The sequence below is a fragment of the Anomaloglossus baeobatrachus genome, chromosome 10 (assembly GCF_048569485.1).
Source record: "Anomaloglossus baeobatrachus isolate aAnoBae1 chromosome 10, aAnoBae1.hap1, whole genome shotgun sequence".
Taxonomy (NCBI): Eukaryota; Metazoa; Chordata; class Amphibia; order Anura; family Aromobatidae; genus Anomaloglossus; species Anomaloglossus baeobatrachus.
In genome coordinates, this window is record NC_134362.1 from 142,096,027 (window position 1) to 142,113,099 (window position 17,073).

General features: G+C 52.7%; 1 protein-coding gene across 3 annotated transcripts in view; it reads right to left on the reverse strand.

Moving 5' to 3' along the window:
* Window positions 1-17,073, reverse strand: part of MBTPS1 (membrane bound transcription factor peptidase, site 1) — a 124,895-nt gene that overhangs the window by 15,106 nt on the left and 92,716 nt on the right. For all 3 annotated transcript variants that reach the window (XM_075325698.1, XM_075325701.1, XM_075325699.1), the window contains 3 exons: window positions 6,389-6,520; window positions 6,019-6,145; window positions 5,760-5,890 (listed from right to left, as the gene is read on the reverse strand). In XM_075325698.1, the coding sequence (XP_075181813.1) occupies window positions 5,760-5,890; window positions 6,019-6,145; window positions 6,389-6,520 (390 nt within the window). The remainder of the gene's footprint in view (window positions 1-5,759; window positions 5,891-6,018; window positions 6,146-6,388; window positions 6,521-17,073) is intronic.

A 17,073-nucleotide genomic window follows, 5' to 3' on the forward strand; every position in this document is an offset into this window, starting at 1 on the left:
AATGGGTACCTCAACCTTACAAACACCTCCGACATACAGTGGGGTGAGAAGGGAGCATGCTGGGAGCCCTGTTTATGGGCCCCCTTTTCTTCCATCCGACATAGTCAGCAGCTGCTGCTGACTAAAAACAATGGAGCTATGCGTGCGTGTCTGACCTCCTTGCGCACAAAGCTAAAACTGAGGAATCTGTACTCCTACGGGAGGGTGTATAGCCAGAAGGGGAGGGGCCTTACACTTTTAAGTGTAGTTCTTTGTGCGGCCTCCAGAGGGCAGTAGCTATACACCCACTGTCTGGGTCTCCCAATTAGGAGCGAAAAAGAAAAGAGGATACCACCTTCGGGAGAAACTCCTGAATGGGGCGCAGCACTACCTTGTCCTGGTGGAAGACCAGGAAGGGAGCCTTGGAAGACAACGCTGCTAGCTCAGACACTCTCCGAAGAGATGTGATCGCTACCAGAAAAGCCACTTTCTGTGAAAGTCTAGAAAGTGAAACCTCCTTCAGAGGCTCGAAGGGCGGCTTCTGGAGGGCAACTAGTACCCTGTTCAGATCCCATGGATCTAACGGCCGCTTGTACGGGGGAACGATATGGCAAACCCCCTGTAGGAACGTGCGCACCTTAGAAAGTCGTGCTAGACGCTTCTGAAAAAAGACGGATAGCGCCGAGACCTGTCCTTTAAGGGAGCCGAGCGACAAACCTTTTTCTAACCCAGATTGCAGGAAAGAAAGAAGGGTAGGTAATGCAAATGGCCAGGGAGACACTCCCTGAGCAGAGCACCAGGATAAGAATATCCTCCACGTTCTGTGGTAGATCTTAGCAGACGTGGGCTTTCTAGCCTGTCTCATGGTGGCAACGACCCCTTGGGATAAGCCTGAAGACGCTAGGATCCAGGACTCAATGGCCACGCAGTCAGGTTGAGGGCCGCAGAATTCCGATGGAAAAACGGCCCTTGGGACAGTAAGTCTGGTCGGTCTGGTAGTGCCCACGGTTGGCCGACCGTGAGATGCCACAGATCCGGATACCACGCCCTCCTCGGCCAGTCTGGAGCGACGAGTATGACGCGGCTGCAGTCGGATCTGATCTTGCGTAGCACTCTGGGCAAGAGTGCCAGAGGTGGAAACACATAAGGGAGCCGGAACTGCGACCAATCTTGCACTAGGGCGTCTGCTGCTAGAGCTCTTTGATCGCGAGACCGTGCCATGAATGTTGGGACCTTGTTGTTGTGCCGGGACGCCATTAGGTCGACGTCCGGCCTTCCCCACCGGCGACAGATTTCCTGAAACACGTCCGGGTGAAGGGACCATTCCCCTGCGTCCATGCCCTGGCGACTGAGGAAGTCTGCTTCCCAGTTTTCTACGCCGGGGATGTGAACTGCGGATATGGTGGAGGCCGTGGCTTCCACCCACATCATAATGCGCCGGACCTCCTGGAAGGCTTGCCGACTGCGAGTCCCTCCTTGGTGATTGATGTATGCCACCGCTGTGGAGTTGTCCGATTGAATTCGGATCTGCTTCCCTTCCAGCCACTGCTGGAAGGCTAGTAGGGCAAGAAACACTGCTCTGATTTCCAGAACATTGATCTGAAGGGTGGACTCCTGCTGAGTCCACGTACCCTGAGCCCTGTGGTGGAGAAACACTGCTCCCCACCCTGACAGACTCGCGTCTGTCGTGACCACCGCCCAGGACGGTGGTAGGAAGGATCTTCCCTGTGATAATGAGGTGGACAGGAGCCACCACTGCAGAGAGTCCTTGGCCGTCTGGGAAAGGGAGACTTTCCTGTCCAGGGATGTCGACTTCCCGTCCCATTGGCGGAGAATGTCCCATTGAAGTGGACGCAGATGAAACTGCGCAAACGGAACCGCCTCTATTGCCGCCACCATCTTCCCGAGGAAGTGCATGAGGCGTCTTAAGGAGTGCGACTGACTTTGAAGGAGAGCCTGCACCCCTGTCTGTAGTGACCGCTGCTTGCTCAGCGGAAGCTTCACTATCGCTGAGAGAGTATGAAACTCCATGCCAAGATACGTTAGTGATTGGGTCGGTGACAGATTTGACTTTGGGAAGTTGATGATCCACCCGAACGCCTGGAGAGTCTCCAGTGCAAAATTCAGGCTGAGTTGGCATGCCTCCTGAGAGGGTGCCTTGACCAGTAGATCGTCCAAGTAAGGGATCACAGAGTGTCCGTGAGAGTGCAAGACTGCTACCACTGCTGCCATGATCTTGGTGAACACCCGGGGGGCTGTCGCCAGACCAAATGGCAGAGCCACGAACTGAAGATGTTAGTCTCCTATCACGAAGCGTAGAAAGCGTTGGTGCTCTGTAGCAATCGGCACGTGGAGATAAGCATCTTTGATGTCTATTGATGCTAGGAAATCTCCTTGGGACATTGAGGCAATGACTGAGCGGAGGGATTCCATCCGGAACCGCCTGGCGTTCACATGCTTGTTGAGCAGTTTTAGGTCCAGAACAGGACGGAAGGAGCCGTCCTTTTTTGGAACCACAAAGAGATTGGAGTAAAATCCTCGCCCCCGTTCCAGAGGGGGGACAGGGATCACGACTCCTTCTGCTCTTAGAGAGTCCACCGCCTGCAGCAGGGCATCTGCTCGGTTGGGGTGTTGGGGAGGTTCTGAAGAACCGAAGTGGAGGCCGAGAACTGAACTCGATTCTGTACCCGCGAGACAAAATGTCTGTTACCCACCGGTCTTTGACCTGTGACAGCCAAATGTCGCAAAAGCGGGAGAGCCTACCACCGACCGAGGATGCGGAGGGCGGAGGCCGAAAGTCATGAGGTAGCCGCCTTGGAAGCGGTTCCTCCATTTGCTTTCCTGGGGCGTGAGTGAGCCCGCCAGGAATCTGAGCTCCCTTGTCCTTTCTGAGTCCCTTTGGACGAGGAGAATTGGGGCTTGCCCGAGCCTCGAAAGGACCGAAACCTCGACTGCCACTTTTTCTGTTGAGGTTTACTTGCTCTGGGCTGTGGCAAGGAAGAGTCCTTGCCCTTGGACTGTTTTATGATTTCAGCCAATGGCTCACCAAACAGTCTGTCTCTAGATAATGGCAAGCTGGTTAAACATTTTTTGGAACCAGCATCTGCTTTCCAGTCCTTTAACCATAAGGCTCTGCGCAAAACCACAGAATTGGCGGCCGCCATAGAGGTACGGCTCGTAGATTCTAGGACAGCATTGATAGCATAGGTCGCAAACGCAGACATTTGCGAAGTTAGGGACGCCACCTGTGGCACTGCTGGATGTATGATAGCATCCACCTGTGCTAAACCAGCTGAAATAGCTTGTAGAGCCCACACGGCCGCGAATGCTGGAGCAAACGACGCACCGATAGCTTCATAGACAGATTTCAACCAAAGGTCCATCTGTCTGTCGTTGGCATCTTTAAGTGAAGCGCCATCCTCTACTGCGACTATGGATCTAGCCGCAAGCTTGGAAATTGGGGGATCCACCTTTGGGCACTGGGTCCAGCGTTTGGCTACTTCAGAGGGAAAAGGATAACGGGTATCCTTAGAACGTTTAGAGAAACGCTTGTCTGGATGAGCGTCGTGCTTCTGGATTGATTCTCTGAAGTCAGAGTGGTCCAAAAAAGCACTTAATTTACGCTTGGGATACAGGAAATGGAACTTCTCCTGCTGTGCAGCTGTCTCCTCTGCAGAAGGGGCTGGGGGAGAAATATCCAACAGTCTATTAATGGCCGATATAAGGTCATTAACCATGGCGTCACCATCAGGGGCATCCAGATTGAGAGGGGCCTCAGGATTAGAATCCTGATCACCGTCCTCAGTCTCATCACAGAGAGACTCTTCTCGCTGAGACCCTGAGCAGTGTGATGACGTGGAGGGTCTTTCCCAGCGAGCTCGCTTAGGCTGCCTGGGACTGTCATCTGAGTCAGAGACTTCAGCTTGTGATGCCTGAGACCCCCTTGAAGTACGGATTAGTTCCAACTGAGGGGGACCAGAGAGCATAGCCACAGCAGTGTCCATGGTCTGAGGAACTGGCCTGGCCTGCAAGGTCTCCAGGATTTTTGTCATGGCCTCAGACATCTTATCAGCAAACACTGCAAAGTCTGTCCCCGTCACCGGGGCAGGGTTCACAGGCGTCGCTGCCTGGGCTACCACCACAATAGGCTCTGGCTGACGAAGTGCCACTGGGACTGAACATTGCACACAATGTGAATCATTGGAGCCTGCCGGTAGATCAGCCCCACATGCAGTACAAACAGTGCACACAGCCCGTGCCTTGGCAGCCTTGCGTTTTGCGGATGACATGTTGCTGCCTCCTCAGAGCAGTACAGGGTGTCCAGCCAAGAAGCGACCTACAGTGCAGATAGATATATATATATATATATATATATATATATATATATATATATATATATATATATATATATATATATATATATATATATATATATATATATATATATATATATATATATATATATATATATATATATATATATATATATATATATATATATATATATATATATATATATATATATATATATATATATATATTACCAAGAAAAAAGTACCCTAATATATCACTGAGGCACTAGAGGGGCCAGCACTACTGTGCAGCTTACCGCCCGCTTAGGAGCGGTGTGTGGACGTCAGAAATCCCTCTAGTCTGGGTCTCCCAGAGCCTGCTGCCTCTCCCCAGCCAGATCGCATGTAATGGCTGCCGGCGTCCTTGTGGAGAGGGGGGGCGGGCCCTGGGCGTACACCGACGAAGAGCGGGAAGTCTGCTTCCCCTTGTGCCTAGTGAGAGGGCTGGAGCATGTAAATAAAGCTCCAGCCCTCGGCGCTGCCTATTGAGCAGCGTCTCTCCCCTACCCTGATTGACAGGGTGGGGGCGGGAACGAAGCGGCGCTAGGCCGCAGAAGCCGGGGGCTAAAGTTAGAAGCGCCGCCGCCGTAAAAGCGCGGTCGGCGCAAAGCCCCCGGCGCACCATAAGTCGCAGCTGCGCCGCCGCTCCAGGAGCGGTCGGCGCAGTAGTTCCCAATACACAACGTCACTCAGCAAAGCTGCAGTGACCTAACCCCCAGCGTACATCGCCACTGTCCCCGGCGCACTACAACGCTCAGCAGGCCCTGAGAGTGTCCGTGCCTGCCGGGGACACAGAGTACCTGAAAGTTGCAGGGCCTTGTCCCTGAACGGCACTCCCGCTCCCAATCCAGCAGGTTCTATGGGTCTGTGGATGGAGCCCGGCCCCAGGGCTTGGGGGCCGGCAAGATCCCACTTCCACAGAGCCCTAAGGGGATGTGGAAGGAAAACAGCATGTGGGCTCCAGCCTCCGTACCAGCAATAGGTACCTCAACCTTACAAGCACCAACCGCGGGTGAGAAGGGAGCATGCTGGGGGCCCTATATGGGCCCTCTTTTCTTCCATCCGATAGAGCCAGCAGCTACTGCTGACTACAAACAGTGGAGCTATGCGTGGATGTCTGACCTCCTTCGCACAAAGCAGAAAACTGGTGAGCCAGTGATCCCACTGGGGGTGTATAGCCAGAAGGGGAGGGGCCTTACACTTTTTGGTGTAATTGCTTTGTGTGGCCTCCGGAGGCAGTGCTATACACCCAATCGTCTGGGTCTCCCAATAGAGCGCCGAAGAAAATAAATTGAGTGGTAATTATTTCATAACCTTTACTGTATACGCTGCTCCTGTACAGCCTTCAGTGACCTCAGGAGGGAAGCAGGGAGATCTAGACACCAGGTCTCCAACATGTACAGTGAGCATATAAAGTAATCCACCAACCTCCAGGTATATCCCATGCTCCACTTTCACCAGGTGATAGGGGCCTCACTTGTGGCCGATTCTGTCGGATGTTGGGTAAAACCACTTTGTCTAGATCTATTGAAAGCAGTTTCTGATGTTTCCACAGGTTACTGGAGAAAGATAAAACTGAATCACAAGCCTGTAATAGTCTAGATTTAGGCATGGTAACGTGTGTGGCAAGAGCTAAACACCACTCCAATTGTTATGACAAACTAACATTTCCATGGATTACACACACCTAGGAGCAGTTTCATTGAGGGGCAGTGGTTTGGCCCAAGATAGATGAGGACAAGCGGGCAATGGCCGAGGTTTAGGATCTCCCAGATGAGCTTCTAACACTTTGGAGTAACGATGAAGATGGTTTCCTGAAAATACAACAGTTTATCAAGAACTAATGTGAAGTGTGGTACATCTACCGGCAGCCCCTGATGTCTATTCAGAGCTTGCTGTGGCACTTCGCATTGTGTGAAGTCTATACAATGCCCACTTCCCACCCCCTCCTTAATATGCATATACTCTCCACAGATCGTGTCATCCACAGATCCCCATAATAAAATGTGATCCATTAAAAACAGCAGGCTTGAATTTGCCATATTTTACACACTTACCTTCCATTCTCTCTGCTGGGACAAGACCTTCCCCGTTTGGAGGCTTCTGTCTGCTTTCAGAGTGACTGAGACTTGCTGGTAACACTCCATATGAAGTGTACTGGAGTAAGGCGTCAAGAAGCCAGAAGCAATCTGAAAATTTTAGGATGAAAATTCTTGTTATGCTGCAGAATGAACTAACACTTTACACAAGTGCGACATTCTTTAAAGAGAACCTGTCACCACTTTTTCGGCCTATAAGCTGCAGCCACCACCACCAGGCTCTTATATACAGCATTCTAACATGCTGTATATAAGAGCCCAGGCCAGGGGTATAACAAAAAACACTTTATAATACTTAACCAACGGTCGTGCTGTGGGCCTAATGGGAGTCTCCGTTCTCCTGTGCCGCCTCTTTTGGCCATCTTTGTTCTCCTTCTCTAGCCACAGTGCATGACTGGTCCGACATACACACTTGCCAGCATTCCGGTCCTAAGCAGGGCAGATCAAAGTATTTTAGTGCGCCTGCGCAGGACCGGCGAGTGTGTATGACGTAGCCGTGTCATGCACCCTGGCTTCAGAAAGGACAAAAATGGCCAAAAGGGGTGGCGCCGGCACCAAACAATGAGGACGCCCATAAGGTCTACAGCACGACCATAAGGTAAGTATTCTAAAGTGTTTGTTATACCCCCGGCGTGGGCTCTTATATACATGTTAGAATGCTGTATATAAGCATAGTGGTGGCCGCAGATTATAGTCCAAAAAAGTGGTGACAGGTTCCCTTTAACAGAAAAGAACATGTAACGGTCAAATACATGGGTGTACTGTGGTGCTAGGTGCTCTACTAATGGGAATCTGTTAGCAGGATTTCACCCCTGAAAAAAGAGAATTTTGTTACTTACCGTAAATTCTTTTTCTTATAGTTCCGACATGGGAGACCCAGACCATGGGTGTATAGCTTCTGCCTCCGGAGGACACACAAAGTACTACACTAAAAAGTGTAGCTCCTCCCTCCTAGCATATACACCCCCTGGTAGCCAGTCCTAGCCAGTTTAGTGCAAAAGCTGAAGGAGGACATCCACCCACAAGTAGAGAGAGCAAAACCCGGAACAACCGGAACCTCTGTCTACAGCAACAACAGCCGGTGAAAACACACGGAACAAGAAACCTGCCAACAGGCAACAGGGAGGGTGCTGGGTCTCCCATGTCGGAACTATAAGAAAAATAATTTACGGTAAGTAACAAAATTCTCTTTTTCTTCATCGTTCCTTATGGGAGACCCAGACCATGGGACGTTCCAAAGCAGTCCATGGGTGGGAATAAACAGAAAAACTGAGAAGTAGGCGAAACCTAACTTCACAAATGGGCGACAGCCGCCTGAAGGATGCGTCTGCCCAAGCTCGCATCTGCCGAAGCATGAGCATGCACTTGGTAGTGCTTCGAAAAAGGTATGCAGACTAATCCAAGTGGCAGTCTGACAGACCTGCTGAGCCGTAGCCTGGGCCTGAAAGCCTAAGAGGCACCGACAGCTCTGGTCAAGTGTGCCTTGATCCCCGGCGGGAGAGGCACTTGAGTACACTGGTAGGTATCGGAAATGGCCGACCTAATCCAACGAGCCAGGGTCGGCTTAGATGCCGAGAGGCCCTTACGCTGACCAGTGGTCAGCACAAAAGAGGTGCACCGCCTAAGAACAGCGGTGCGAGACACATAGATCCGGAGCGCCCGCACCAGATCCAGAGTATGCAACGCCTTTTCAAAGCGATGAACAGGAGCCGGACAAAAGGAAGGCAGGGAAAATGCCCCGGTTAAGGTGGAAGCAGCAACCACCTTAGGGAGAAAGTCCGGAGTCGGACGGAGAACCACCTTGTCTTGATGAAAAACCATAAAAAGGGGTGACTCCGAAGAGAGTACAGCCAAAACAGAGACTCTCTTGAGGGAAGTTATGGCCACTAGAAAGACCACTTTCTGTGAAAGACGAAACAAAGAAACCTCCCTAAGAGGCTCAAAGGGGGTTTCCGGAAGCCGTGAGGACCAGATTAAGGTCCCAGGGTTGCAAAGGCCGCCGGTAAGGCGGAATGATGTGAGATGCGCCCTGAATGAAGGAGCGCACCTGAGCCAGCCGGGCGATACGCCGCTGGCACAACACTGACAGAGCCGAGACCTGTCCCTTAAGGGAATTGAGGGATAGTCCTAGCTGCAGACCGGACTGTAGAAGGGACAGGAGGGTCGGCAAGGCCAAAAGGCCAAAGGATACTTCCGAGCTCGAGTCATAGTGGAGATGACTTCAGGAGGGATACCAGAAGTCGTCAAGAACCAGGACTCAAAAGCCACGCCGTCAATCTGAGAGCCGCAGGATTCTGGCGGAAAGACGGACCTCGTGAGAGAAGGTCTGGACAGTCCGGGAGATGCCATGGCACCTCTACGGACAGATTGAGCAGGTCAGGGTACCAAGCTTGCCTGGGTCAGTCTGGAGTAATGAGAATGACCCGACGGCCCTCCTTTCTGATCTTGCGCAGGACTCTGGGCAAGAGCTAGAGGGTGAAACACGCAAGACAGACGAAGCTGGGACCAAACTTGAACCAGTGCGTCTGCCGCAAAAACCTGAGGATCGTGGAGCCACGGTTTGACGGCTGAGATAATCTGCCTCCCAGTTTTCCACGTCTGGGATGTGGGCTGCGGATATGGTGGACTAGGAGTCCTCCGTCCACTGAAGAATGCGTTGAACCTCCAACATTGCCAGGCGGCTGAGTGTCCCGCCCTGGAGGTTGATGTAGGCAAAACGCTGTCGCGTTGTCTGACTGGACTCGAATGTGCCTGGCCGCCAACAGATGGTGAAAGGCTTAGAGAGCTAGAAACACAGCTCTGATTTCAGCACATTGATCCAGAGGGCTGATTCTGACAGAGTCCAAGTGCCCTGCGCTCCATGGTGGAGATATACTGCTCCCCAGCCGGATAGACTAGCATCCTGGTGAGGATCACCCGGGACGGGGCCAGGAAGGAGCGTCCCTGAGACAGAGGGGCCGAAGCCACCACTGAAACGAGCCACTGGTCTGTGGCGAAGCCACCACCCCGTGGAAGGAGGAAGTCCGCTTGTTCCAACAGCGGAAAATATCCAGCCGCAGAGGACGCAGATGGAACTGGGCAAGGGAATCGTTTCCATTGACGCCACCATCTGATCCAGCACCTGAATTAGGTGCCTGATGGAACGACGTCGACCGCCAGCGGAGGGACTGCTGTTTGACTAAGGGCAGCTTCACAAGTGCCGACAGTCTCGAATTGCGTCCCTGGGTACGTGAACTTCTGGGTCGAAGTCAGAGTGGACTTGGACAGAATGACAAGCCACCCGAATTGGTTAGAGTGGCGAGAGTGAGCGGGGCACTCCGCTAACAGTCTGCACTGGATGAAGCCCAGACTAGAAGGCCGTCCAGGACAAAAGGATCACTGCCAACCCCTAGAGGTGCAGGACCGCAATCACAGCTGCCCCGACCTTGAGAATACTCGAGGGGCCGTGGCTAACCCCAAGGGAAGAGCCACGAATTGGACCACTCCGATTGCAAAACGTAGCCAACGCTGGTGTGAAACTGCGATTGGCCCATGCAGATAGGCATCTCTGATGTCGATGGATGCTAGGGAATCTCCTTGGGTCATTGATTGATCGCAGAGACTGCATGCGAAAATGCCGCACCTGAACATGCTTGAGAAGCTTGAAATCCAGGTCGGAAGGCACCGCCCTCTTCGGGGACTAGGAATAGATTTAAGCAGAAATCTCAGAACCGTTCCCAGTCGGGAACCGGTACAATTACTCCATTGGCCTGCAAGAATGCCACGGCCTGTGAGAAGGCGGCGGCCTTGGAGCAGGGGGGAGTTGACAGAAAAAATCTGTTTGGCGGGCTGGATAGAATTCTATCCTGTAGCCGTGGGAGATGGTATCCCGCACCCACTGATCGGAGACGTGTTAAAACCATACGTCGCCAAAGTGGGAGAGCCTGCCACCGACCAAGGACGTTGCTGGCGTGGCCAGATAGCCAGGAGGAGGCTGACTTAGTGGCAGCATCTCCTGCGGTATTCTGAGGACGCGGCTTCGTGCGCCATTTGGGTTTACGATCCTTGGCTGAGCTAGTGGACGAGGCCGAGGGCTTAGAGAACGATCAGATGGAGGAACGAAAAGAACGAAACCTCGACTGATTCCTGCCCTGGACAGGTTTCCTGGTTTAGGTTTGTGGCATGGAAGAACTCTTCCCGCCAAGAGCTTCCTTAATAATTTCATCCAGTTGTTCCCGAATAGTCTGGTCCCAGCAAAAGGGAGCCCAGCAAGGAACTTCTTTAGAAGCATCTGCCTTCCACTTCCGAAGCCACAGGAGCCTGCGGATAGTGAGGAAATTAGCCGAGGCCACCGCAGTGCGGAGCCTCCAGCATGGCAGACATGGGATAGGATGAAAAGACTGAAGTCTGGAAGTTAAGGCAACCATTTCGGGCATAGAGTCCCTGTGAGGGAATGCATCTCCTCTAGAGAAGCAGAGATGGCTTTGAAAGCCCGCACTGCTGCAAAAGCTGGGGAGAACGAGGCCCCTGCCGCCTCCATACAGATTTGGCCAGAAGGACAACCTGGCGGACAGCAAAACCTTATGTGAGGAGCCATCAGCCACTGATACAACGGTCCGGGCTGAGAGTCTAAACACCGGAGGGACCACCTTTGGTGAATGAGCCCACTCCTTGACCACCTCTGGTGGAAAGGGAAAACTGTCATCAGAACCACGTTTTGGGAAGCGTTTGTCAGAGCAGACCCTGGGCTTGGTCACAGTGGCCTGAAAACTGGAGTGGTTAAGGAACACACTCCTTGTTCTCTTAGGCAAGGTAAACTGGTGCCTTTTTGCCAGAGAGGGTTGCTCCTCTGATACCGGATTGAGGTCCAGCACAGAATTAATGTACAGTGGGATCCTTACAGAGGTGCCGTCAGCCACTGATACAACTATCCGGGCTGAAAGTCTAGACACCGGAGGGACCACCCTTGGTGAATGAGCCCACTCCTTGACCACCTCTGGTGGAAGGGGGAAACAGTCATCAGAACCACGCTTTGGGAGCGTCTGTCAGGACAGGCTCTGGGCTTGGTCACAGTGGGCTGAAAACTGGAGTGGTTAAGGAACACACTCCTTGTTCTCTTTAAGGTATACTGATGCCTTTCTGCCAGAGGGGGATGCTGGCGAAGCCGGGGCCTAGATTTAAACATGCGGCCAGCGTGCAGGCACCATCGGCGCGGTTCTCCAGTGAAAACTGGAGAACCGGCCGGAAATGTTAAGAAAGTCATATAACACACTCTCCCCAATATATAAAGTACAAGGGACCCCTGGAAAGACCACTTTCTGTGGTAATAACGTCTCAGTACTTAGCTTGTGAGACGCAGGTGCCAGGTCCCTGGGAGGTGAGTGCTCCGTCCGGCAGGATCCTGAAAGGGCTGCGGATGGAGACCGGTCTCCTGCAAAGCAGTGAGAACCGTGATGGCTCCCACTTCAAGCCAGAGCCTCAGGGGATGGTGAAGGAGCGCGGCATGTGAAGACTCCAGCCTTGTAAAATCAACCTTAACAGCACCGCCGACACAGTGGGGTGAGAAGGGACATGCCGGGAGTCCAGACTGGAACCGCTTTTCTTCCAAATCTTTGAAATCAAAAAAATCAAAAATCAGAGAATGCATGTGTGTGTGTGACCTCCTGAACACAAAGCATTGAAACTGGCTAGGACTGGCTACCAGGGGGTGTATATGCTAGGAGGGAGGAGCTACACTTTTTAGTGTAGTACTTTGTGTGTCCTCCAGAGGCAGAAGCTATACACCCATGGTCTGGGTCTCCCATAAGGAACGATGAAGAAATATTTATATGCTCTTGTAGCTTTCACAGATTAAGCCTGCAATAACATTACCTTAACAGTCTGTTCCTCAGTTACTGAAGAGTTGGCCTTTGAACCATTGTGTGATTAAGGCTGAAGTGATTTCAAGACATTGAAATTCCCCCGCCTCTGTCACTCCAGCTCTATTCCCACCTTCATGCCGCCTCCTGCTTCACTCACAGCCTTTAAGTTTTGTCAATTTAACGAAGGGAATTTTGTTTACTTACCGTAAATTCCTTTTCTTCTAGCTCCAATTGGGAGACCCAGACAATTGGGTGTATAGGCTATGCCTCCGGAGGCCGCACAAAGTATTACACTAAAAGTGTAAAGCCCCTCCCCTTCTGCCTATACACCCCCCGTGCTCCCACGGGCTCCTCAGTTTTGGTGCAAAAGCAAGAAGGAGGAAAAAAAATTATAAACTGGTTTAAAGTAACTTCAATCCGAAGGAATATCGGAGAACTGAAACCATTTAACATGAACAACATGTGTACACAAAAAAACAGGGGCGGGTGCTGGGTCTCCCAATTGGAGCTAGAAGAAAAGGAATTTACGGTAAGTAAACAAAATTCCCTTCTTCTTTGTCGCTCCATTGGGAGACCCAGACAATTGGGACGTCCAAAAGCAGTCCCTGGGTGGGTAAAATAATACCTCGTAATGGAGCCGTAAAACGGCCCCTTCCTACAGGTGGGCAACCGCCGCCTGAAGGACTCGTCTACCTAGGCTGGCATCCGCCGAAGCATAGGTATGCACCTGATAGTGTTTCGTGAAAGTGTGCAGGCTCGACCAGGTAGCCGCCTGACACACCTGCTGAGCCGTAGCCTGGTGCCTCAAAGCCCAGGACGCGCCCACGGCTCTGGTAGAATGGGCCTTCAGCCCTGCGGGAACCGGAAGCCCAGCAGAACGGTAAGCTTCGAGAATTGGCTCCTTGATCCACCGAGCCAGGGTTGATTTGGAAGCCTGTGACCCTTTACGCTGGCCAGCGACAAGGACAAAGAGTGCATCCGAGCGGCGCAGGGGCGCCGTACGAGAAATGTAGAGTCTGAGTGCTCTCACCAGATCTAACAAGTGCAAATCCTTTTCACATTGGTGAACTGGATGAGGACAAAAAGAGGGTAAGGAGATATCCTGATTGAGATGAAAAGGGGATACCACCTTGGGGAGAAATTCCGGAACCGGACGCAGAACCACCTTGTCCTGGTGAAACACCAGGAAAGGGGCTTTGCACGACAACGGTGCTAGCTCAGACACTCTCCGAAGAGAGGTGACTGCTACTAGGAAGACCACTTTCTGCGAAAGGCGTGAGAGAAATATCCCTCATTGGCTCGAATGGTGGTTTCTGAAGAGCCATCAGCACCCTGTTCAGATCCCAGGGTTCTAACGGCCGCTTGTAAGGAGGAACGATGTGACAAACCCCCTGCAGGAACGTGCGTACCTGTGGAAGTCTAGCTAGGCGCTTCTGGAAAAACACAGAGAGCGCTGAGACTTGTCCCTTAAGGGAGCCGAGCGACAAACCCTTTTCAAGTCCAGATTGAAGGAAGGACAGAAAAGTGGGCAAGGCAAAAGGCCAGGGAGAAAAACCCTGAGCAGAGCACCATGACAGGAAAATTTTCCACGTCCTGTGGTAGATCTTGGCGGACGTTGGTTTCCTAGCCTGTCTCATAGTGGCAATGACCTCTTGAGATAATCCTGAAGACGCTAGGATCCAGGACTCAATGGCCACACAGTCAGGTTGAGGGCCGCAGAATTCAGATGGAAAAACGGCCCTTGAGACAGCAAGTCTGGTCGGTCTGGTAGTGCCCACGGTTGGTCGACCGTGAGATGCCACAGATCCGGGTACCACGACCTCCTCGGCCAGTCTGGAGCGACGAGGATGACGCGGCGGCAGTCGGCCCTGATCTTGCGTAACACTCTGGGCAACAGTGCCAGCGGAGGAAACACATAAGGGAGCTGAAACTGCGACCAATCCTGAACTAAGGCGTCTGCCGCCATAGCTCTGGGATCTTGAGACCGTGCCATGAACGTCGGTACCTTGTTGTTGTGCCGGGACGCCATGAGGTCGACGTCCGGCACCCCCCAGCGGCAACAGATCTCCTGAAACACGTCCGGGTGAAGGGACCATTCCCTTGCGTCCATGCCCTGGCGACTGAGATAATCTGCTTCCCAGTTTTCCACGCCCGGGATGTGAACTGCAGAGATGGTGGAGGCCGTGGCTTCCACCCACATCAAGATCCGCCGGACTTCCTGGAAGGCTTGCCGACTGCGTGTGCCGCCTTGGTGGTTGATGTATGCCACCGCTGTGGAATTGTCCGACTGAATTCGGATCTGCTTGCCTTCCAGCCACTGCTGGAACGCTTTCAGGGCAAGGTACACTGCCCGTATTTCCAGAACATTGATCTGAAGTGAGGACTCTTGCCGGGTCCACGTACCCTGAGCCCTGTGGTGGAGAAAAACCGCTCCCCACCCTGACAGACTCGCGTCCGTCGTGACCACCTCCCAGGATGGGGGTAGGAAGGATTTCCCCTTCGATAATGAAGTGGGAAGAAGCCACCACCGAAGGGAAGCTTTTGTCGCCTGAGAGAGAGAGACGTTCCTGTCGAGGGACGTCGGCTTCCTGTCCCATTTGCGAAGGATGTCCCATTGAAGAGGACGCAGGTGAAACTGCGCGAAAGGGACTGCCTCCATTGCTGCCACCATCTTCCCCAGGAAGTGCATGAGGCGCCTCAAGGGGTATGCCTGACCTTGCAGGAGAGATTGTACCCCCTTCTGTAGCGACCGCTGCTTGATCAGCGGAAGCTTCACTATCGCTGAGAGGGTATGAAACTCCATGCCAAGATATGTCAGCGATTGGGCCGGTGTCAGATTTGACTTTGGAAAATTGATGATCCACCCGAAACTCTGGAGAGTCTCCAGAGTAGCGTCGAGGCTGTGTTGGCATGCCTCTTGAGAGGGTGCCTTGATCAGGAGATCGTCCAAGTAAGGGATCACCGAGTGACCCTGAGAGTGGAGGACCGCTATTACAGTAGCCATAACCTTGGTGAAAACCCGTGGGGCTGTTGCCAGGCCGAACGGCAGTGCCACGAACTGCAGGTGTTCGTCTCCTATGGCGAAGCGCAAGAAGCGCTGGTGCTCTGGAGCAATCGGTACGTGGAGATAAGCATCTTTGATATCGATCGATGCAAGGAAATCTCCCTGGGACATTGAGGCGATGACGGAGCGGAGGGATTCCATCCGGAACCGCCTGTTCTTTACGTGTTTGTTGAGCAGTTTCAGGTCCAGGCCAGGACGGAAAGACCCGTCCTTCTTTGGGACCACAAACCGGTTGGAATAAAAACCGTGACCCTGTTGCTGAAGAGAAACAGGGACCACAACTCCTTCTGCCTTCAGAGTGCCCAGCACCTGTAGAAGAGCCTCGGCTCGCTCGGGAGGCGGGGATGACCTGAAGAATCGAGTCGGGGGACGAGAGCTGAACTCTATCCTGTAACCGTGAGACAGAATGTCTCTCACCCAGCGGTCTTTTACCCGTGGCAGCCAGGTGTCGCAAAAGCGGGAGAGCCTGCCACCGACCGAGGATGCAGCTTGCGGAGGCCGAAAGTCATGAGGAAGCCGCTTTGGTAGCGGCACCTCCTGTGGTCTTTTTTGGACGTGACTTAGACCGCCATGAATCAGAGTTCCTTTGATCTTTGAGGCCTTTTGGACGAGGAGAATTGGGACCTGCCCGCGCCCCGAAAGGACCGAAACCTCGACTGCCCCCTCCTCTGTTGGGGTATGTTCGGTTTGGGCTGGGGTAAGGATGTATCCTTTCCCTTGGATTGTTTGATGATTTCATCCTAACGCTCGCCAAACAATCGGTTGCCAGAAATTGGCAAACTAGTTAAGCGCTTTTTGGAAGCAGAATCTGCCTTCCATTCCCGTAGCCACAAGGCCCTGCGGAGTACCACCGAATTGGCGGATGCAACCGCCGTACGGCTCGCAGAGTCCAGGACAGCATTAATAGCGTAAGACGCCATTGCCGACGTCTGAGCGGTTATGGACGCCACCTGCGGCGCGGAAGTGCGTGTGGCTGCGTCAATTTGCGCTTGACCTGCTGATATAGCTTGTAGCGCCCATACGGCTGCGAATGCTGGGGCAAAAGAAGCGCCGATAGCTTCATAGATGGATTTCAACCAGAGCTCCATCTGCCTGTCAGTGGCATCTTTGAGTGAAGCCCCATCTTCAACTGCAAGTATGGATCTAGCCGCCAGTCTGGAGATTGGAGGATCCACCTTGGGACACTGAGTCCAACCTTTGACTACGTCAGGGGGAAAGGGATAACGTGTATCCTTAAGGCGCTTAGAAAAACGCTTATCTGGACAATCATGGTGATTCTGGACTGCCTCTCTGAAATCAGAGTGGTCCAGAAACATACTCGGTGTACGCTTGGGAAACCTGAAACGGAATTTCTCCTGCTGAGAAGCTGACTCCTCCACCGGAGGAGCTGAGGGAGAAATATCCAACATTCGATTGATGGACGCAATAAGATCGTTCACTATGGCGTCCCCGTCCGGAGTATCAAGATTGAGAGCGGCCTCAGGATCAGAATCCTGATCAGCTACCTCCGCGTCATCAACTAGAGATTCCCCTCACTGAGACCCTGAACAACATGATGATGTCGAGTGAATTTCCAAGCGAGCTCGCTTAATCGGTCTGGGGCTGGGGTCCGTGTCAGAGCCCCCAGCCTGGGATCTATGAGATACCCCGGGGTGACATTGTTGGTCCAACTGAGGGGGGCCAGGGAACAATGACTCAACAGAGTCCCTGTGCGGAGATACCGGTCTGGACTGCAAGGC